At 40.4% G+C, this 18,938-nt stretch overlaps 1 protein-coding gene across 2 annotated transcripts in view; it reads left to right on the top strand.

The window, feature by feature from the left end:
- Window positions 1-18,938, top strand: part of LOC129729639 (hemicentin-1-like) — a 209,840-nt gene that overhangs the window by 161,336 nt on the left and 29,566 nt on the right. For both annotated transcript variants that reach the window (XM_055688358.1, XM_055688359.1), the window contains exons 2-4: window positions 1,260-1,500; window positions 2,272-2,532; window positions 2,615-2,811. In XM_055688358.1, the coding sequence (XP_055544333.1) occupies window positions 1,260-1,500; window positions 2,272-2,532; window positions 2,615-2,811 (699 nt within the window). The remainder of the gene's footprint in view (window positions 1-1,259; window positions 1,501-2,271; window positions 2,533-2,614; window positions 2,812-18,938) is intronic.

The raw sequence follows: 18,938 nt of genomic DNA, 5'->3' as shown, positions 1-18,938 counted from the left end.
AAAATAACTAAAAGTTAAAAAATATCAAAAAATGTTAAAAATGACGAAAAAGTATAGAGTGTAAAAATGCCGACAATACCAAAAAAATTAAAGAACGTGAAATTTTGGTAATAAAAAATTTATCAAAAATGGCAAAGATGTTGAGGTTGAAAGCGTTTATATCAAAGTTTTATCATTCAAGAAGTAATTTTTCTTTGTTAGTTAGGAGATTTGTACCTACTTTTCTATGTCTAGCTCGGGTCATTCCTAATAATGCCAATTATTGTTTGAGTTTAGGATATAAATTTTCTATCGTTAATTTAGCTGCCACATAAGCTTACATTGGTAGTTTTTATTTATGATTTATAGTGTTTGTGATAATTGATTTTTGATTTTCATTATTATTTTCACAAGAGAAACGTTTAGAAAGACTGAATCATTTCTTGGAAAAAGTAACTACTATTCCCACAACGTTAAGGGACAAAAATTTAGATAGAATTGAGCATTTTTCAATAAGCAAAAATTCACTGAAATGTAAAAATACTATAAGTGGAATTAGCTTAGCTTGGCTTGACCGACTGAAAAATACTATAAGTGAAATTAGTTCGTAAAGTAATCTCAGCGTAACGGAGTTATTCCATCAAACGCGGTATGTAAGGGTTATCATCAACTAAGTGTCTCTACTACTCACAAGCCGTAGATATAGTATGTCGCTATACACAGCGCGTTGATAGACACAATCTCTCAGTTACAAAAATAGCCCCCACAAGGCATCGTGGTATGCTAGGAACGGGACATGCCACAAAGATCGTGGTATGCTAGGAACGGGACACAATGATAGAGGGTTCGAGTTCCATCCGGATGAGGAGAACCTTTTTCAAGCTTGAGGCACTCCTTCTGTTCTCGTTTATTTTCCGCAATTGAATGAAAATTAAATCCTTTTTTAGATGCTGTACTAATACAATATTCATAAAAGTAATGGTCCAACAATACTTCCTTAGGGCACCTCAGATAGATTCATATAGCTTGAAAAAGTGTTTAATTCAGGCTACAGGAACCAAACAATAAATTTAATTTCGTGTTTGCACGCTTACTTTGACAAAATGCAAAATCTCACAGCAACAACGCTTTTGTTGAAGTTAAAATCTACTTCCGCATCACGCCGGGCGAAATCCGTTACTAATTCATGCGTTACTATAACTCTATGATAAGCACGAATGTGTGAACAGCAAGCAGCTAATAGGTTTTCTATTTTTTCTCGTTTTTTTTATTACTTACAGTCACGATGTCGAGGACAACGCTGCTGCCTGCTGGAATGCTGTTTCTGTTGCTGTTGTGGGGCACCCAATCAGTGCACGCCGACAAAACGATGGACACCCGGGAGGGCGAGGATGTGACGCTCAAGTGCCGCTTCAACGAGCACTACTCGGACCGGGAGTACTCCTACTATTGGGCTCGCCAAAGTCTGAACAAGTACGACAATGTGGCCATCAAGGCGGACACCTTTAACCAGAACCACAAGTAAGTAGAGCGTGACGCAGAAGGCGCAGTAAAGTAGAGTGCTAAGAACACATTCTAAAGTCAGTTTGGAAAGTTTCAACAATGGGGCTATATGTACAAGTTTTACCTAGAGCGGGGATAACTTTTCCCTGTGAAGGATTGACAGACTTAACTTTCTAGTTGATAATAAAACTGTGCAGTTTTAAATCTACATTCCACTCTGCATTTCGCACCAGCAGCGGAATGAAACCCGTGCATAATTCTGCAGTTTGCTGCCATTCCCCGGAGGTAGACAAACTGAAATGTTAAAACGCTAATTTATTACGATGACGAATGGTTCGTGGACAGCCAAGCGACAGGTTCGTCGCGTCCGTTCAATCGCCGCCGTTCGAAACCTTGGCCGCAAACGATTTCGGAAATATTCGCTGCGTCAGGCAAGGCTGCTTCAATGATTAATTTTTTTTCTTTTATGCTTACTCGATGCGTTTTCGTTAAATGATTGGCAAAATAGTTAATGATGCGACGGCAGCCCGCGTTCATGGCCGTGACGTTCTCGTCTGGTTATGCGGCGCGGGTGCAACGAATTGGCCACTTCCGGAACGAATGGAGAATTAATTAAGTTCTTTGTATTGTGGCGAGGCGTAAGAAATCATAAGCATACAATCGCCCGGTTGGGGAGGTTCGATTATGCCGATGGTTTTATTTTCAATCTTCATAATTGGTGTTTTGCTTAGTCAAAAAATTGATACAAGTTCACGAGTACAAAATTGTCCTACTTTTTATCCTCCACAGAATCGATTATCGTCCCGACAAGGGCATCTACGATCTGCAGATTATGAACGTGTCCTACTCGCGTGACAATGGCCGGTACGAGTGCCGCATCAAGTTGGTGGGCGACGGTGAAGTCATCTACGAAGATTACTACAACCTGACGGTGCTGACGCCACCCCAGCCACCGTTGATTTTTCCCGGCAGCGAAACGACCGCTACTGAGGACAAAGCTCAAGAACTGACCTGCAGCAGCGTCGGCGGTTCACCGGATCCAATGATTTCGTAAGTCACACAACGCGCAGCAGTTTGCTTATTTATCGAATCTCACCTTTTTCTCGTGTTTTTTTTTTGTATGAATGCACAGCTGGTACCGTGAGGGGAGCACCACACCCCTAGCAGCCAATCTGATTACCGGCGGATCCCGGGACATGCAAACCACCAGCACCCTAACCATCATCCCGCGCCGCGAGGACGACGGGGCCAAGTTCATGTGCGTCGTCTGGAATCGCGCTCTACCCGAGGGCCAACGGCTCGAGACGGTTACGACGCTGTCGGTCAACTGTAAGTACCTTTGGTTTGTTCGCTTTTGTTTTCACGACTTTTTTTTTTTTTTTCACATAACATTTATTTGACACGGCACAAATACAATTTAATGTTTAACGGCGCCAATTATATCTGATGACTTAAAAACTAAAGCAAATTTTTTATCCTCGCTGCCGACTACGAGCTGAAATTAAGTCTAACTTAAAACTAGCATGGGATTTCCAATCAGTGTTTTGTTGTTCAATGGTCGTCTGATAATCGTCGAATGGCATGTATGGATTCGTTCTGCTGAGCCACGATGTCGTGAGTTGGGACAGAGGCTCGTAGTCCTTGGGTCCTGGTTCTGTTGTGCGGGGTCTGGTTGCTGGTTTTGTGCTTAAGGTTCAAACGTGTTCTTGTCGTTTTGTTGGGTGTAGACGGAGGGGAACGGGACTAGACTGGGGCGTGGATGGATTTCAGGAAAACGTATATGAGGGACATGTAGGATAGGTCACGGCTCGCCAAGACATCACGAACAGGAACAGCCGGCTGTCTACCCTCGGCCTGCAGGGAAGCTATTAATTTAGACCTGGCGTCACGGTGTACAGGGCATGACCAAACCACATGCTCTATGTCGTGATAACCTTCACCACAGGCACAGATACCACTTTCCCCGAGCCCAACACGACGGAGGAGCGCGTCAAATCTATAGTGATTGGACATAAGCCGGGACATCACGCAAATGAAATCCCGACCTACATCCAACCCCTTGAACCACGGGTTCGTCGATACTTTGGGGATTATGGAATGTAACCACCTTCCCAATTCCCCTCTGGTCCAAGCATTTTGCCAACTGATGATCGTATTCTGACGTACAAGTGCGAAAAATTCATTAAAGGCAATTGGTCTTTCATAAATATCACCGTTTGTTGCGCCCACCTTAGCCAAAGAGTCCGCTTTCTCATTACCCGGTATCGAGCAGTGAGAAGGGACCCACGCTAAGGTAATCTGAGTAGATTTTTCGGATAAAGCACTCAGATGTTCCCGTATTTTCCCCAGGAAATACGGAGAGTGCTTAACATCTTTCATCGATCGGAGAGCCTCAATGGAACTGAGACTGTCCGTAAAGATGAAATAATGGTCCGTGGGCATTTTTTCGATAATCCCTAGGGTGTACTGAATTGCAGCTAATTCTGCGACGTAAACAGAAGCAGGATTATCGAGCTTATGGGAGACGGTTAAATTGTTATTGAAGATACCGAAGCCAGTGGACCCATCAAGAAGTGATCCGTCAGTGTAGTACATATTGTCGCAGTTGATGTTTCGATATTTATTGGAAAAAATTTTAGGGATCTGCTGCACGCGTAAATGATCCGGGATTCCACGAGTTTCTTCTATCATGGATGTATCGAAAAACACAGTAGAATCAGAAGTATTTGATAAGTCGACACGATTTGGAATATTCGAAGAAGGGTTAATATTTTGGGACATGTGATTGAAATACAATGTCATAAAACGGGTTTGAGAATTAAGTTCGATTAACCTTTCAAAATTTTCAATCACGGGACGGTTCAAGACCTCACATTTGATTAGAATACGAGAAGACAGGCTCCAGAAGCGGTTTTTCAATGGTAGTACTCCAGCTAAAACCTCCAAACTCATCGTATGGGTCGACTGCATGCAACCTAAGGCGATACGCAAACAACGATATTGTATTCGCTCCAGTTTGATCAAATGTGTGTTTGCTGCGGAGCGGAAGCAGAAACACCCGTATTCAATAACAGACAATATCGTTGTTTGGTAAAGCCTTATAAGGTCTCCTGGATGGGCTCCCCACCATTGTCCGGTTATTGTACGAAGAAAATTCACTCTTTGTTGACATTTTTTCATCAGATACCTCACGTGACAACCCCAGGTGCCTTTAGAGTCGAACCAGACACCAAGATATTTGTGTACCAAAACCTGAGAAATCGTTTTACCCATTAATTGTGTTTGAAGCTGAGCAGGTTCATGCTTCCTAGAAAAAACTACTATCTCAGTCTTCTCCGGAGAGAATTCGATACCTAGCTGTAAAGCCCAAGCAGACAAATTGTCCAAGGTATCTTGCAATGGTCCTTGCAAATCGGCAGCTTTGGCTCCTGTAACAGAGATTACACTGTCGTCTGCAAGTTGTCTTATCGTGCATGAATTTGCCAGACATTCGTCGATGTCATTTACATAAAAGTTGTAAAGAAGGGGGCTTAAACATGAGCCCTGGGGAAGACCCATGTAGCTAATGCGAAAAGTTGCCAAATCGCCATGCGTAAAATGCATGTGCTTTTCGGACAACAAGTTGTGCAAAAAATTGTTCAAAATTGGAGAAAATCCTTGTCGGTGAAGTTTACCCGAAAGAATGTCAATAGAAACGGAATCAAAAGCCCCCTTAATGTCCAAGAACGCAGACGCCATTTGTTCTTTACGAGCATACGCCAGCTGAATATCTGTTGAAAGCAACGCAAGACAATCATTCGTCCCTTTGGCACGGCGGAAGCCAAATTGAGTTTCTGATAGTAGACCATTTGATTCGACCCAGTGGTCTAAACGACGGAGTATCATTTTTTCCATCAATTTCCGGATACAGGATAGCATTGCAATCGGCCTATAAGAGTTGTGATTAGAAGCTGGTTTCCCTGGTTTTTGGATGGCGATCACCTTCACTTGCCTCCAATCCTGCGGTACAATGTTTTGCTCCAGGAACTTATTGAACAAGTTCAACAAGCGCCTCTTGGCATTGCCGGGTAGATTCTTCAACAAGTTGAATTTGATTCTATCTAATCCAGGCGCGTTATTGTTACAGGACAGGAGGGCAACTGAAAGTTCTGCCATCGTAAAAGGTGATTCTATCGCGTCGTGGCCCGGAGACGCATCGCGAACAATATTTTGCTCAGGAACAGAGTCCGGACATACTTTCCTGGCAAAATCAAATATCCACCTACTTGAAGACTCCTCGCTTTCGTTGACCGTTACGCGATTCCGCATTCTTCGGGCTGTGTTCCAAAGAGTGCTCATCGATGTCTCCCTCGACGTCTCGTTCACGAACCGACGCCAATATCCACGTTTCTTTGCTTTAGCCAAGCTTTTAAGCTTGGTATCAAGCTCCGAATACCGTAAATAGTCGCCAGGTATACCTCCCGTCTGGTAGGCCTTAAACGCGTCGGATCTTTGCGTGTAGACATCGGAGCACTCTTGGTCCCACCACGGAGTGGGAGGCCGTTCTTTGATCGTTACGCCGGGATATTTCTTCGTTTGGGCTTGCAACGCGGCGTCGAGAATCAAGCCCGCGAGGAGGTTGTATTCTTCAAGTGGTGAATGATGTTGAATCGACTCGACCGCTTTTGAAATCATTTCCTCGTATAACTTCCAATCGACATTTCGTGTGAGGTCATACGGAATGTCAATTGGTCGCATGCGAGTTGACCCGTTAGTAATTGAAATAAGAATAGGCAGATGGTCGCTACCGTGAGGATCGAGGATTACCTTCCATGTGCAATCCAACCGTAGCGACGTCGAACATAAGGATAGATCCAAAGCGCTTGGGCGCGCTGGAGGTTTCGGGATACGTGTCATTTCACCGTTGTTTAAAATAGTCATGTCGAAGTCATCGCAAAGGTTATAGATTAAAGAGGAGCGGTTATCATTGTATGGGGAACCCCAAGCCACGCCATGAGAGTTGAAGTCTCCCAAAATCAAACGTGGCGAGGGAAGAAGTTCTATTAAATCAAAGAGCAGCCGTTGCCCAACCTGTGCTCTGGGGGGAATATATATTGAGGCAATACAAAGCTCTTTACCTTGTATTGTCATTTGACATGCGACAACTTCGATGCCTGGAATCGAGGGGAGGTTAATACGATAGAAAGAATAGCACTTTTTAATCCCTAAAAGTACTCCTCCATATGGGGTGTCTCGATCAAGGCGAATAATATTAAAATCATGGAAGTTGAGATCAATATTTGAAGTAAGCCAAGTTTCACAAAGGGAAAATGCATCGCATTTGTTTTTATTTATCAAAACTTTAAACGAATCAATTTTTGGTAAAATACTTCTACAATTCCACTGTAAGACAGAGATAGAATCCTTCATATACGCAGTTGAATTAGGCATCGAAGGATACAATCGCTGCAAGGAGAGGCCATTGGGCAGTCAACTGCTTCAAAAATGATCTAACTGTTGGGAGGAATGCTGTAAGAAAAATTTTAATTGGATCGGGTACATTGAAAGTTTCAAAAATCCAGTCCACAATGTCAGAAAATTTCACTAATCCAGAGTTTGTTTCATCAACTGGGAGTGTAAAAGGAGCAACTGGGGTTTTAGATGTTCCTGGCAGTGCTGGGAACTCCTTCTGGGACTTTAAATTTGCCAGCCCAGGAGGAGTTTGCTTCGGTTTTTCCGCAGCACTGTTTGGTTTGTTTGTAACCTTCATTTCACTTTGGGAAATCTTAGGACCTTTTCTGGGAAGTTTAGGAGAGGAAACACTTTTCCTCTTTCTAGACTCCCCAGGATTGGCGTAAGATGCTCCCGCTGGTGAATCGTCAGAATCGGTTTCCTCAGAGGGCAACAGATCGAAGGGGTTCGAAGTAACGGGAGAAGTGGTAACGGTCTTCTTCAGCATGTCAGCGTAGGAACGCTTTGAACGCTCTTTGAGAGACCGTTTTATTTTATCCCTGCGCTGCATGTACACCGCACATGTCGAGAGCTCATGCAGATTTTCTCCGCAGTGAATACACTTTTCAGCGTTAACACTGCAAGAATCTTCCGCATGAGACTCCCCACACTTGCCACAACGTGCCTTATTGCAGCAGTAGGCGGCTGTATGGCCTAACTGCTTGCAATTCAGGCAGTTCATGACGCGGGGCACGTAGAGCCTCACAGGGAGACGAACCCGGTGGATCGAGACGTGGCTTGGTAGTGCAGACCCGGCGAACGTAACTCGAAACGAGTCTGACGGAGTGTATACTGTTTTGCCACCGATGATCGATGCTGACCGCAATTGCTTGCAGTCGAGCACCTTTACTTCGGGACACGTTTTGTTCTTAAAGCACCCTTTGGCACTTTGCAGTATACACTCGACGGACAGACTCGAATCGGTTATGACACCGTCGATCTCCACGTCTCGTGCGGGTATGTAAACGCGATACTCGCGTGTGAAGAGCTCAGAGCAAGCTATATCGTTGGCCTCTTTCAAGTTACCGACCACGACTCGGAGCTTGTTAGGCCGGACCTTGGAAATTTCGGTCACGCCCTTGTACTCCTTCGTCAGGTCTTTAGAAATCTGCAAGAGGTTCAACTTTTTCGATTTCGGTCCTGCCTTTGGCCGAAAATAAACAGTATAGCTGCCCTGGGCTCCGTCTGGGTAAAGCCTGGGGCGAGGGGGGACTGAAGAATGAACAGGGGAGGGGGTAACAGAAGGGTCAGGGTCAGAGGGGTTCGGGGATGGTGGCGCGGGAGGCGAGGGATCTACATCCATCGCGCTATGTTTAGCGCACTAGCGCTGACAAGAACACGTACCTTTTTATTTCTCCCTTCCAGTAAGGTTGGTTGTCCGATCGTTCGAAGTAGCAGCCGTTACAGCCAGCAGCACCAATACAGCAGCACCAAGCAGCCACCAGCAGCGAGCCAGGTGTGAGATCACTCCACACAGCGATACGACTCGCTGACACTGATGGCTTCTTCTTTTTCCTCGTTTGTGTCTCGTCCACTGCTGTAGCACAATCCAGCCAGCAGCCAAATCGGCTTACGCACCAGCTGGCAGTCACGATGCGAAACAGTTGCACAAAGGAACGACCTTGAACCCGGATTTATTTCACTCGACCAGGCAAACAATGCCAACACTTGTTCACACGTCTTTTGTTTTATACTCTATCGGACCGATCACCAAACACGTCCAGTACTGATGCGTGTTCGGCACAGAATGAGTTTTCACGACTTGTTTTTTCTATATTTTTATTCAGAAACAAGGCTTCTCTCTTTAGCTAAAAGTTTTTCGCTGTACTCCCAGGCTAGCAGGGGATTCTTTTTTGTCTTTTACGATTTTTTAATTCGCGAACGCGAGGAGAAGAATACTGACGGATGAATTTTTGAAGTGGTCAGAGTGGTTCGTCTCAGTTGTATTGATTGCATACGAAGTTCGGTTTTGTTAACAATGGCTAGCAAGTGAAATTCTTGAACCGTATTACTAGTGACTAACGAAACACAATTATAACCACCAGCTGCTGTTGGATATTTTTGAATCATTATCCCTTTCCAGTTCGAAGCACAAAACCCTTGTTTTGAGCAGCAAGTGAACTCTCGAAGTATTTATAATGAACCCTTTTTTCTTAGCTGCAAATTATGAAAAATTAAACCAGATTCACGTATCTGTAGGGGTTGTTTTTAGTCGGGTGCTCTTCACTGCGAATAAATATTTACATTTCGAATAGACTTTCCTTTGGTATAATTTCAACCTGACAAAAGCTCAGAAAAAACTGGCAAAACTCACTTGACCTTCTTTATTCCAGCGTGTATTCTTATCATTTCGCAGCTCCGATTTCGCCCTTTGGATGGTTTTAAGGGAGGAACTCAATCTCGTTCCAGATTTAAAGTGGATTCTCACACTCCAATTTGATTTGCTTTTTTTCGCCTCGGGGTTTGAAAACAGCTCTGCTATTTTTATTACCTGCCAGAGGCGGCTGACATGAATCGGTACTAATTAGGATGCTTTTGCAGACGGGTTCGTTATAGTTTCGGAGGCAAGACTATTCTACATCGTAAAAAATACTCAGCGCACACCGTTTTCGGAGTAATTCGTGCAAACTCTACAGCTAATTATTCACTGTTCACTTGTTCAGAAATGTTGGTAAGCTCAAATAATATAATAGCGGGGGCTCAGTGGCTGGATAATCATTTCGAATGAAATCAACTGCTCAGGGGTGCTATGAGATATACATTTCTAACTACTAATTTGCACAGGTCTGAGCTCGACAGTTATTTCCATCTTTCTCAAGTGTCAGTCTTTGAGTCGGATTCCATAATTTCGAGATACTATTTCCAACGATTTACATAATGAACACGATTGCTATTGATAAAGTTTACAGTGGCTAGCTTTTGTCCTGATTTGTGTTTTATTTGACTCTATAGGGTGCAGCAGAAACAATGCGAAAATATATAGTATTTCTTCGGATCTCATTTCCAATTACTTTGGGTAATAATATAAAAAATTTCCAGTTCAGTTCTCTTTATCAAATTCTTTCGAACAATTCACATGGAATGTTCTCCATTTTCATAAATGAAATCTTCAAGACAATACCGGAAGTAGAGCATGTCTGTCAATCGGCATTGATAACCACGTGCGCGTTATGACAGATTTCAAAGTCTTCAGGTTGAGTCTTAGGTTGAGATGTGCTGCACTCTTGTGCATGTTAATGGAGAACCTGCATCAACATAAAACTGGCAATCAAACCACAAGTTCTGCTGCAATAAAATTGTAAATTCTAAAAAACTAAAGCAGATAGAGAGCAGGTATCAAAAAACAAACTGTAGAGCAGTTCAAAACGTTCAATCTGCAAAAACAATAGTGTCAACCAACTTTTTGTATGAAAACATCAAAATACCTTTAAAATTATGCTACTTTGAATATTTCTGCTTCCAAAATGTTATTTTTTACCTTTATTAATAGATTTAAAGGCTGTGGCAGTCTAGTAGGAAATTTGTCCAGCGTTGAAATGAAATCAGTAAAATTGATTTAAGTGATACACATTCAAAATTAGAGCTACTTTGAGAAAGAATATTCAAGAAACTTAAAAGTTGATTACTTTTCAGTAGATTAATGTTAGGGCATATATGGTCGGTGTTAAGTCAGACCGGATCAAGTCGCAAAATTGAAAAAAACGAGTTAACGTTGGTATTGGATAAAGATTTTCTTAAGCTACATCGCACAACAATCAGATTTTATTTATCTCTAAAACAGCAGAAATAACAGCATGATTTTTGTCTGCATGACCAATGGAAATCGATTACAGTGTTCAGTCAGAATGGACCAAGTGTTTATTTTCAAGGAGACTGCCTTCGGTCCACTATTAATAAAAGCGAACGAACGGAAGAATTTTCAAGCGTTTTTCCGGATTTCTTTGTATCAGAGAACTCTTTCACTCACCCCTTATCGGAATCTGTAAAGTTTCACGCACTGCCGTGCTTTTGAATGTGTTTTTGGACCGTTCATTGCTGTCACTAATCATGCCTTATAGTGTGCAGACAAAGTGAACCATGTGTTAAGCAGAAAAAAGTTGAAATGATCGGCATTCAACGCATCGGTTTGAAGTCAACATGAATGAAATTCAACACTATCAGGCAACTTATCGGAATGCTTCTTTGCCCGTTAGTCAAAAAAGTATACTTCACCAGTAAATGAGGAAAATGTACATGGTCCACTCTGATTGAACACGTAAATGAGAAACGTTAGTCATTTGTGTGGGTGACATAACATTCCACAATTTCAGAAAGAAGTTCAAGTTACAGTAGTAATACTGACTTAAAATTAGATGATTTTACCAATGAATTATGTCCTCAGGAGGTTGAAATAAGTGGTAAGTGTATGTTTGTTACTGTTTAATGCAAGCTAATTAGATTTATGCCCGTAATGAAATTACGAAGCTAAAGGCAACACAAGCGATTGTTTGGAGAAGACCTTTCATATTAATACAAGAAGAAGCTGACTCGATTGACATTTAAGTGTTTAAAGCATGTTGTCAATATCTATTCAATATTATTTTCTAATCAATAATGGAGAACCTGTGCTAATTTTTCATGAAGCTGTCCTTGAAGCACTACATCCAAACGTGACAGAAATTCCAGAACCAAAACACGAGGAAACCATCCAGTCCATTATCAATTCTACGGATATTTTGGCCAAAGTTGCAGAGAAAGTGGATGATTACGAATAACTTAATTGAGTGAATTAACTATATGATTGTTCCATTAGAACATTCCGCTCCTACCATTGATTTGTTGAAGCAAACACAGTTTAAAGTTTATTCAAACTTTTTTCAATAATTGTTGATGTCGCAGAAGCCAACCGTGTAGATTAAAAACTTTTTGACTGTTCGACGATCAATGGACTAAAATTATTTGTTCAATTGTTCAGTCATAATGGACCAAGTCATTAATGATTCTTCTTTGATTAAATCAGAGTGGACCAAGTACATTTTATCAGTTACAAACCTGTCCTTTTTGAGCTCACGGCACTTCTTTTTTTCAATTGTCACATTGCATGATACAGTTAGAGAGTTACTCCAACTTATAACATCAAAACTGCGCAAAAATATTGAAAACTTCAAAATTCCCAGAGCAACAAACTTCAAACTCGTTTTTCTCGAAATGATCAAAATGTCACTTGGTCCGGTCTGACTTAACACCGACCATATGTGGAAGAATTTTTTCATCTAATGTGACCCTCTATCAGACCTTGAAATACTTCTAACAAGGAACCAGTCACCCTGTATATAGATACGAAGAATGGTTTGAATCTGAGGTTAAAAAGACTTTTGTTTGTGAATAGTGATGACGTAAAACTCCAAAAATAATGTGGAAAAAACGATTTTCGGTAGATTTTCCCAAGTTTTTTTTCACAGGTTTTTGGCTTAAAATGCCTTCTTGCGCCATTAAAAAATGTGGAATAATATTTTAAATGGGATTCACAAACAAAAACTCGTGTTTTTTTCTATTTTTCGCTACTAATACAGACAAAAACCATCTTCTTTCTCATCTGTTTATACCTCATTGGACGTGATGTACCGTGTTACGCGTTTATTATGCGCCGGTATTTGTTTTGACAATCCAAGTAGGTTATTCATTCTTCTAAATTTTACTCAGGTGCTAGTTGTGTTTCCGTGAATAGTTTTTGGACAATTGAAATTCTAAAATATAGAACAGCTCCTCCTGGTACTACGTTTATCTTTTTCGCTGTATCAATATGGAAGTAATGTATTCATTCGAATAAATGAGTTTGATCGTAAACAATATACTGCGAAAAATTAAGCATTCATTATACCGTAATCGAGTTCAAAGTCCCGAATTTGCATGTGAAATTACGCTGTAATGTTCATATTTTTTTCTTATTTTTTGTCTTAAATATGACTATAGACCATCGCACGGTCAGGTCACGCATCTGAATTTGACAGCTACTGGTAACTTTGTTTGCCTTCGGGCGATGCAGTTTTGTTCTCAATTATAGCAGCTCATTTCAATTCTGGCCAAAATGCCCTTTAAATGTTGTGCGTGAAGTGCCAGTGCACTAAGTACAATACTCAATTGAGCAGCATTTCCACTACGCACACGATTGTTTCACCAGAAAAAAGTACAAAATCCAAAATGTAAACAAAGTTACCACTAACTGTCAGAAAAGTGAGGTTAAGGTTAGATGGTCTATAGTTGTTATTTTATGAAAAATAGTTATGTAGCAGTGAGTTTTGTCTGGCCCTTATCTTACGTTCTGAAATTAAAAAATACCACTTTTTTTTAAATTTAGAATTTTCAAGAACATGTAACTGTCAAATCGTAATCAGGTAATTGATGGGCCTTCTGAGTAAAAATATCAAACTATTCTTTAAATAACAATAACGAGGGTGCAACTATCTTGGATGAACCACTTCTTTCAGTGGACTACCCTGACGAAGACTTGTTTTTTCTCCTGATATAATATTAACAAATCAAATTACCTCGAGTGATTTTCAGGAAACTTCCTTCGGGAAACATTTGATCGAGTTGATCTGGTGAGTGGTCCACTTTAGAAAAGAGGTCTACTATAGGATAAATTAACCTATAGTGGATCCATTTCCTTTAGTGAACCACGCACCAGATTATTTAAATTTATGCGAGAACTTGAGGTAGGGTAAATTACCTTATAGTGGACCACCCGTCAGATACACTCATTTTCTCATAACATAAATCGGAATTTTTTCATGTTTGTGATGCAGACTGAAATGTTTCCCTCTGGAAGTTCTCTGGAAATAGCGTAAATTAAGTTAAAGTGGACCACTTTCCCATAGTGGACCACCTGCCAGATTAACTTGATTTACGCGTAAACTCGAGGGATTTTCAGAAAATTTCCGTTGAAAAATCTTCTTGTAAATTCCGATTTATGCTGAGAGAAATTGAGTTACTCTGTCGAGTGGTCCACTTAAGGTTTATAAGGAAAAGGGGTCCACTATAGGTTAATTTATCCTACCTCGCGTTTTCGCATAAATTGAGATAATCTTCTGGGTGGCCCACTGAAGGAAATCAGTCTAATATAGGTTAATTTATCATAAAGTAGACCTCTTTTCTAACGTGGACCAGATCAACTCAATTTATGCGAAAACTCGAAGGATTTTTAGAACACTTCAGTAGGAAAACATCTTAACTAGCTTATCTGCAACAGAAACATATAGTGGACCTTTTTCCTATAGTGAAACACTCGTCAGATTAATTCATTTCCTTTTAACATAGGGTAAATTAACCTAGAGTGTTCCCTTTTCTATAGTGGACCACTCGCCATATTAACTGAATTTATGCGAAACTAGACGAATTTTCAGTAAACTTCCATCAGGAAATAACTTAACAATCTGCATCACAAACTTTTATAAATCCCGATTTATGTTAAGAGAAATTGAGTTTTTTGTCGGGTGGTCCACTGTAGGTTAATGAAAAAAGGGGTCAATTATAGGCTAATTTACCCTGAACTGGTGGTCCACTAAAAACACGGTCCGTCCCGAATAGTGCTACCCTCCAATTTACCTCAAGAGAATAAACAGTTTCCTGTTATGGTGGTCCACTGAAGAAAGTGATCCATCTAAAGTACTTCTACCCTACTTTTGTAAATTCTTACCCACCAAACGTCCTGCCCGGTGCTAAATTTTTCAGTGTCAGTTTGAAAATTCATATGGAAATGAGTGCAGTCGACCATTAAAGTCTACGCAATTGCGGATTATATTTGAAAATATTTAGCCGCTGTTTGGGAAGCCTCCGCTTCAATGAACATTTTAATAATCTGAATAATTTCGCCTAAACAAAATCATTTGTTAGATTCCACGTTACGGCAGAGCATTCCTGTAGCCACTTTGAAAAAAATTTTCTTGAGATATTTCAGTCTCTGAAAACATGTCGCGGTTTCAAGAAGAGTCATGAACTAAAATAAACATTTCACACGATTACACATAGGTTAAATTACCCTTAAGTGGACTCCTTTCCTATAGTGGATTTAGTTTCTCTTAACATAGTTCGGAGTTTATAAATGTTTTTCGTCATACTTATGCAGATTGGTTGACCAAAGCAGGCATTAGACGAAACAATTATTTACTATTTTTAATGCGGATTTTATTTTGTGCAAATAAAATTCGTTCCAAAAATAGCAAATATTTGCTTCGTGTAATAGGGTGAATTAACCTATAATGGACCCCTCTTCTATGGTGGACCACCCGCCAGAATAATTCAATTTACGTGAAAACTCGAGGAATTTTCAGGAAACTTTTATCGGGAAACATGTTATCCAGCCAATATGCATCATAATCACGAGAAATTCCGATTTAATGTTAAGAGAAATTGAGTTAATCTGACGAGTGGTCCACTATAGGTTGATAAAATAAAGGGGTCCACTATAGGTTAATTTACCCTACCTGCTTAAGATGTTTCCTTATAGAAGTTTTTGCAAAATCTCTCGAGTTTTCGCATAAATTGAGTTGATCTGTCGAGTGGTCCACCGTATACTTACAGGAATAAAAACATCATATAGGGTAATTTAACCGATAGTGGACCACTTGCCTATAGTGGACCACTCGTCAAATTGACTCGATTCTCTTAACACTAAATCGGAATTTAGGGTAAATTAACCTATTGTGGTCCCCTTTCTAATAGTGGACCACTCTCCAGATTAACTCAATTTATGCGAAAATTCGTAGGATTTTCAGAAAACTTTTATCGAGAAACATCTTATTCAGTAAATCTGCATCATACACACTAATAGATCCCGATTTATGTTAAGAGAAATTGAGTTCATCTGACGGGTGGTTTACTATAGGTTATAAAGTAAAGGGGTCCACTATAGGTTAATTTACCCTATAAATGTTTTTCGCGATTTTAATGCAAATTGGCTGGATGAGGTGTTTCCCGATGGAAGTTTCCTGAAAAGCCCTTGAATTTTCGCAGAAACGTCAAGAACATTGAAAATTTTAAAAATTTGCAATGTAAAATATATAGTCAATAATACCTCAAATCTTCAATCAAAAATGTGCAAAACATACTGCTCTCATTTGATGATCCATATCTGTAACAAGCAGATTATAATCACCAAAATGTAAAAATGTCACTGAATAAATCACTAAATTGCGCTTCAAAAATTTGTTTTGCTTTTGGCTTGTAGTTTGACAGTTATTATGAAACAAAAACAAAACAATTTTAGGCAGAACAGTTGCCATGAGATACCCTCACTTTGAAAGAATCGAGTGGTGTTTTTTATGGGTGTTTAATAATAATTTTGATTTTCGCAATTTAATCCAACTTTCCCCTCTATGTGCAACGATTCAATCAGTCAAATGGGATCGGGAATTCCTTTTTTCTTATTTTTGCAGATTGCTTCTCAGGTCGATACTAAGAGAAAATTGTTGATTTAGGTCGGTTTTTACAAAGTCCTAAAACTATAATTTTGCACCCAAAACTGTAATCCGTCCAAAAACAATAATTTTGTACCACTACAATGAAATACTTTGTATTCACATGAGTGATCAGTTGACTGATGCAAATTCGCGCAGTGCAGCCCGTTTTTTTGTTGATATGTTTCAAAGGAGCCATGTGCATTATTGTTTCTAAGGGTTTGCCTGTTCCTAATGAAGTTGTTTTACTAATTTACTACAGTTTCGAACATAACATAACTGTCCTATAAGTCAATATTAATTTGAATTGAGTGTTACTCGAAGCTTTGTGTGGAACACAATTACCTAAAATTGAAGTGTACAGAGCACAAAAAATACACAATACAATATTAAAGAGGTGAAAAACATCAACAACGCCTCGAGTGAACAAAAGCATAAAATCGAACACCCACATTAATTTCAAGAAGTACGGAAGCGTGTTCAGCAAAACAAAAGAAATATAATTTTATGGTGTTAAAAGGAAGTATTTTATAGGAAAAACATGTATAAATTACAGTCATTGTATTGTGACATGAAAATTGAAAGTCCAGTGAAGTAGGAAGCTTTTTTCGAATCGAGAGACTGATACCACTGGTAAATATTCAAATATTTCCACTAGAACATAACTCTGTGATGTGAATGGGGAAACAATTTTGGAGGCGTCTTTGTGATCCAGTGTGACATCCAGGTCCTATAATATAAATTCAATAGGCTTCGCCTTTGTCAGTTTTCTATTTTCTTAGAACTCAACAGATAAAACAATTCTGACGAGACGTCTCAATCGTTTCGCTCACATGCATTTATAATTTTCACAGACAAAGGGTCACATCTTGACACTTTTAAACCACACCCAAGCGTTAGCCTTTCATGTCATGTTGAACTTCAAAGTGTTTTTCTACGCGCTTTAATATCTATTGTTAGTAGTAACGCACTGTACGCGATACGATTGTTTCTCTCGAACAATGCAATTTGGCCGCACTGTTCCACACTCTGGCACGATAACGGTGCTGCGAATGTATTTTTTTTCTCACAAACTTTTTTTCTACAAACCACCGCCAGCAAACAATGGCCGATGATTGTCGTCCAAGCTCCGGGGCGGGTGGTGCAAAATCCAATCTGCCACGACTGGCACGTTTTTCACGTTCTTGTCACCGAAAGAAAGAGTTCTTTGTTGAACAGCTTAGAATTCATCTATCGCGCGATATGCATATGCACACGGGCGGGAGCGAGCGGACACGGTGGCTGCCGGGTGCATGTCACGACTGGCTGAAACTAAGCTACTGCCCCGGTCAGTGTCGGTGCAAACTAATCAACCGTCGACGGACGGATTCGTAGTCCACCAAACGGACCAGTAATGCATGCACCATTAAAATGTATCAGTTACAGTTCGCCTTTTACTTCTGTTCCACCGGCACGAACCGAGCAGCGGCCAGCCGGCGACGCAGCCTGCATGAATTAAGCACGAGATATGGATGACATGATCCGTTTCTATACTTCTTAAATGGGGAAAAATAAAATCAGATTTCCAGCTACCAAATAGCTTGCAGCTAGTTAGTGAAAGCCGAAGCCGGGACATGAGCTGAGATATAATTCCCAGCTGACAACTCAGAGGTCGCGCGCTTATTAATAGATTCTAACCTCAAAGTATAATGAGTTCTCCCGCACTTTCCGTTTTCAGTGATATTTTTTTTCTCGTTTTTCGCTCGGAAACGCTCATGTCGTGCATGTATAATTTATTGGCCAGGGCGCTACGCTGCTACTCGGCGTTATCGTTCTGGGTTTTCTATTTAGGGCCCAACTGTGCCGGCGTCCGTCACCATGTGAGAAGCGCATTATTACCAAATTATCACATTGGGGATGACTGTCGGTGGTTCAGTGTTGCACGGTTTTTTTCCGTTCCTGCTAGCATAGAAGACAAATGAGGCTGTCCGTTCTAGGGATCATCGTCGCAGCTTTAAAGCTGAGGGACTTGCAATTGAATTAAGATGTTCGTTTGAATTAATGGTTGAGGGAATGAAAGTTGTTTGAGGGTATTAAATTGTGTCATCAAATTTCAATGGTTGATTTGTCTCGACTCGATTGCCTTTATAGACTCACTATAAATGTACCAAGGGGTCCAGCGGTGTCTATCTTGTGGAGTTATATCTTTTCTTACGAAAAGATATAACACTTGTGAAAAAAATTGAAGTTGATTGCAGTAGAGTTAGGCAAAAAGTTCGATTGTCTTTAATCTACTTCCCGTCACATTTTCCTTCTCCAAAACCGGCGTTATTAGCCGTAATTGTAGGACTGTTTCTTAGGTGGTGAATCTTTACTGCTCGCCAAACTATTTCCACTTTTTCCTGTAGCACATCTGCCCTTTCCTAGAGGCAGGCGTCCAGAGCCTGTGTGCTGCAAGTGTAACTTTCAGCAACGAAAACGAGATAAAAAGTGTACGTTCTGAAACTTTACAACAGAATCCCAAAGTAAAGATAAAAAAGAAACTTTTGCAGC

This window comes from Wyeomyia smithii, chromosome 3 (genome assembly GCF_029784165.1).
Source record: "Wyeomyia smithii strain HCP4-BCI-WySm-NY-G18 chromosome 3, ASM2978416v1, whole genome shotgun sequence".
Lineage (NCBI taxonomy): Eukaryota > Metazoa > Arthropoda > Insecta > Diptera > Culicidae > Wyeomyia > Wyeomyia smithii.
This window is presented reverse-complemented; position numbering and strand designations above follow the sequence as displayed.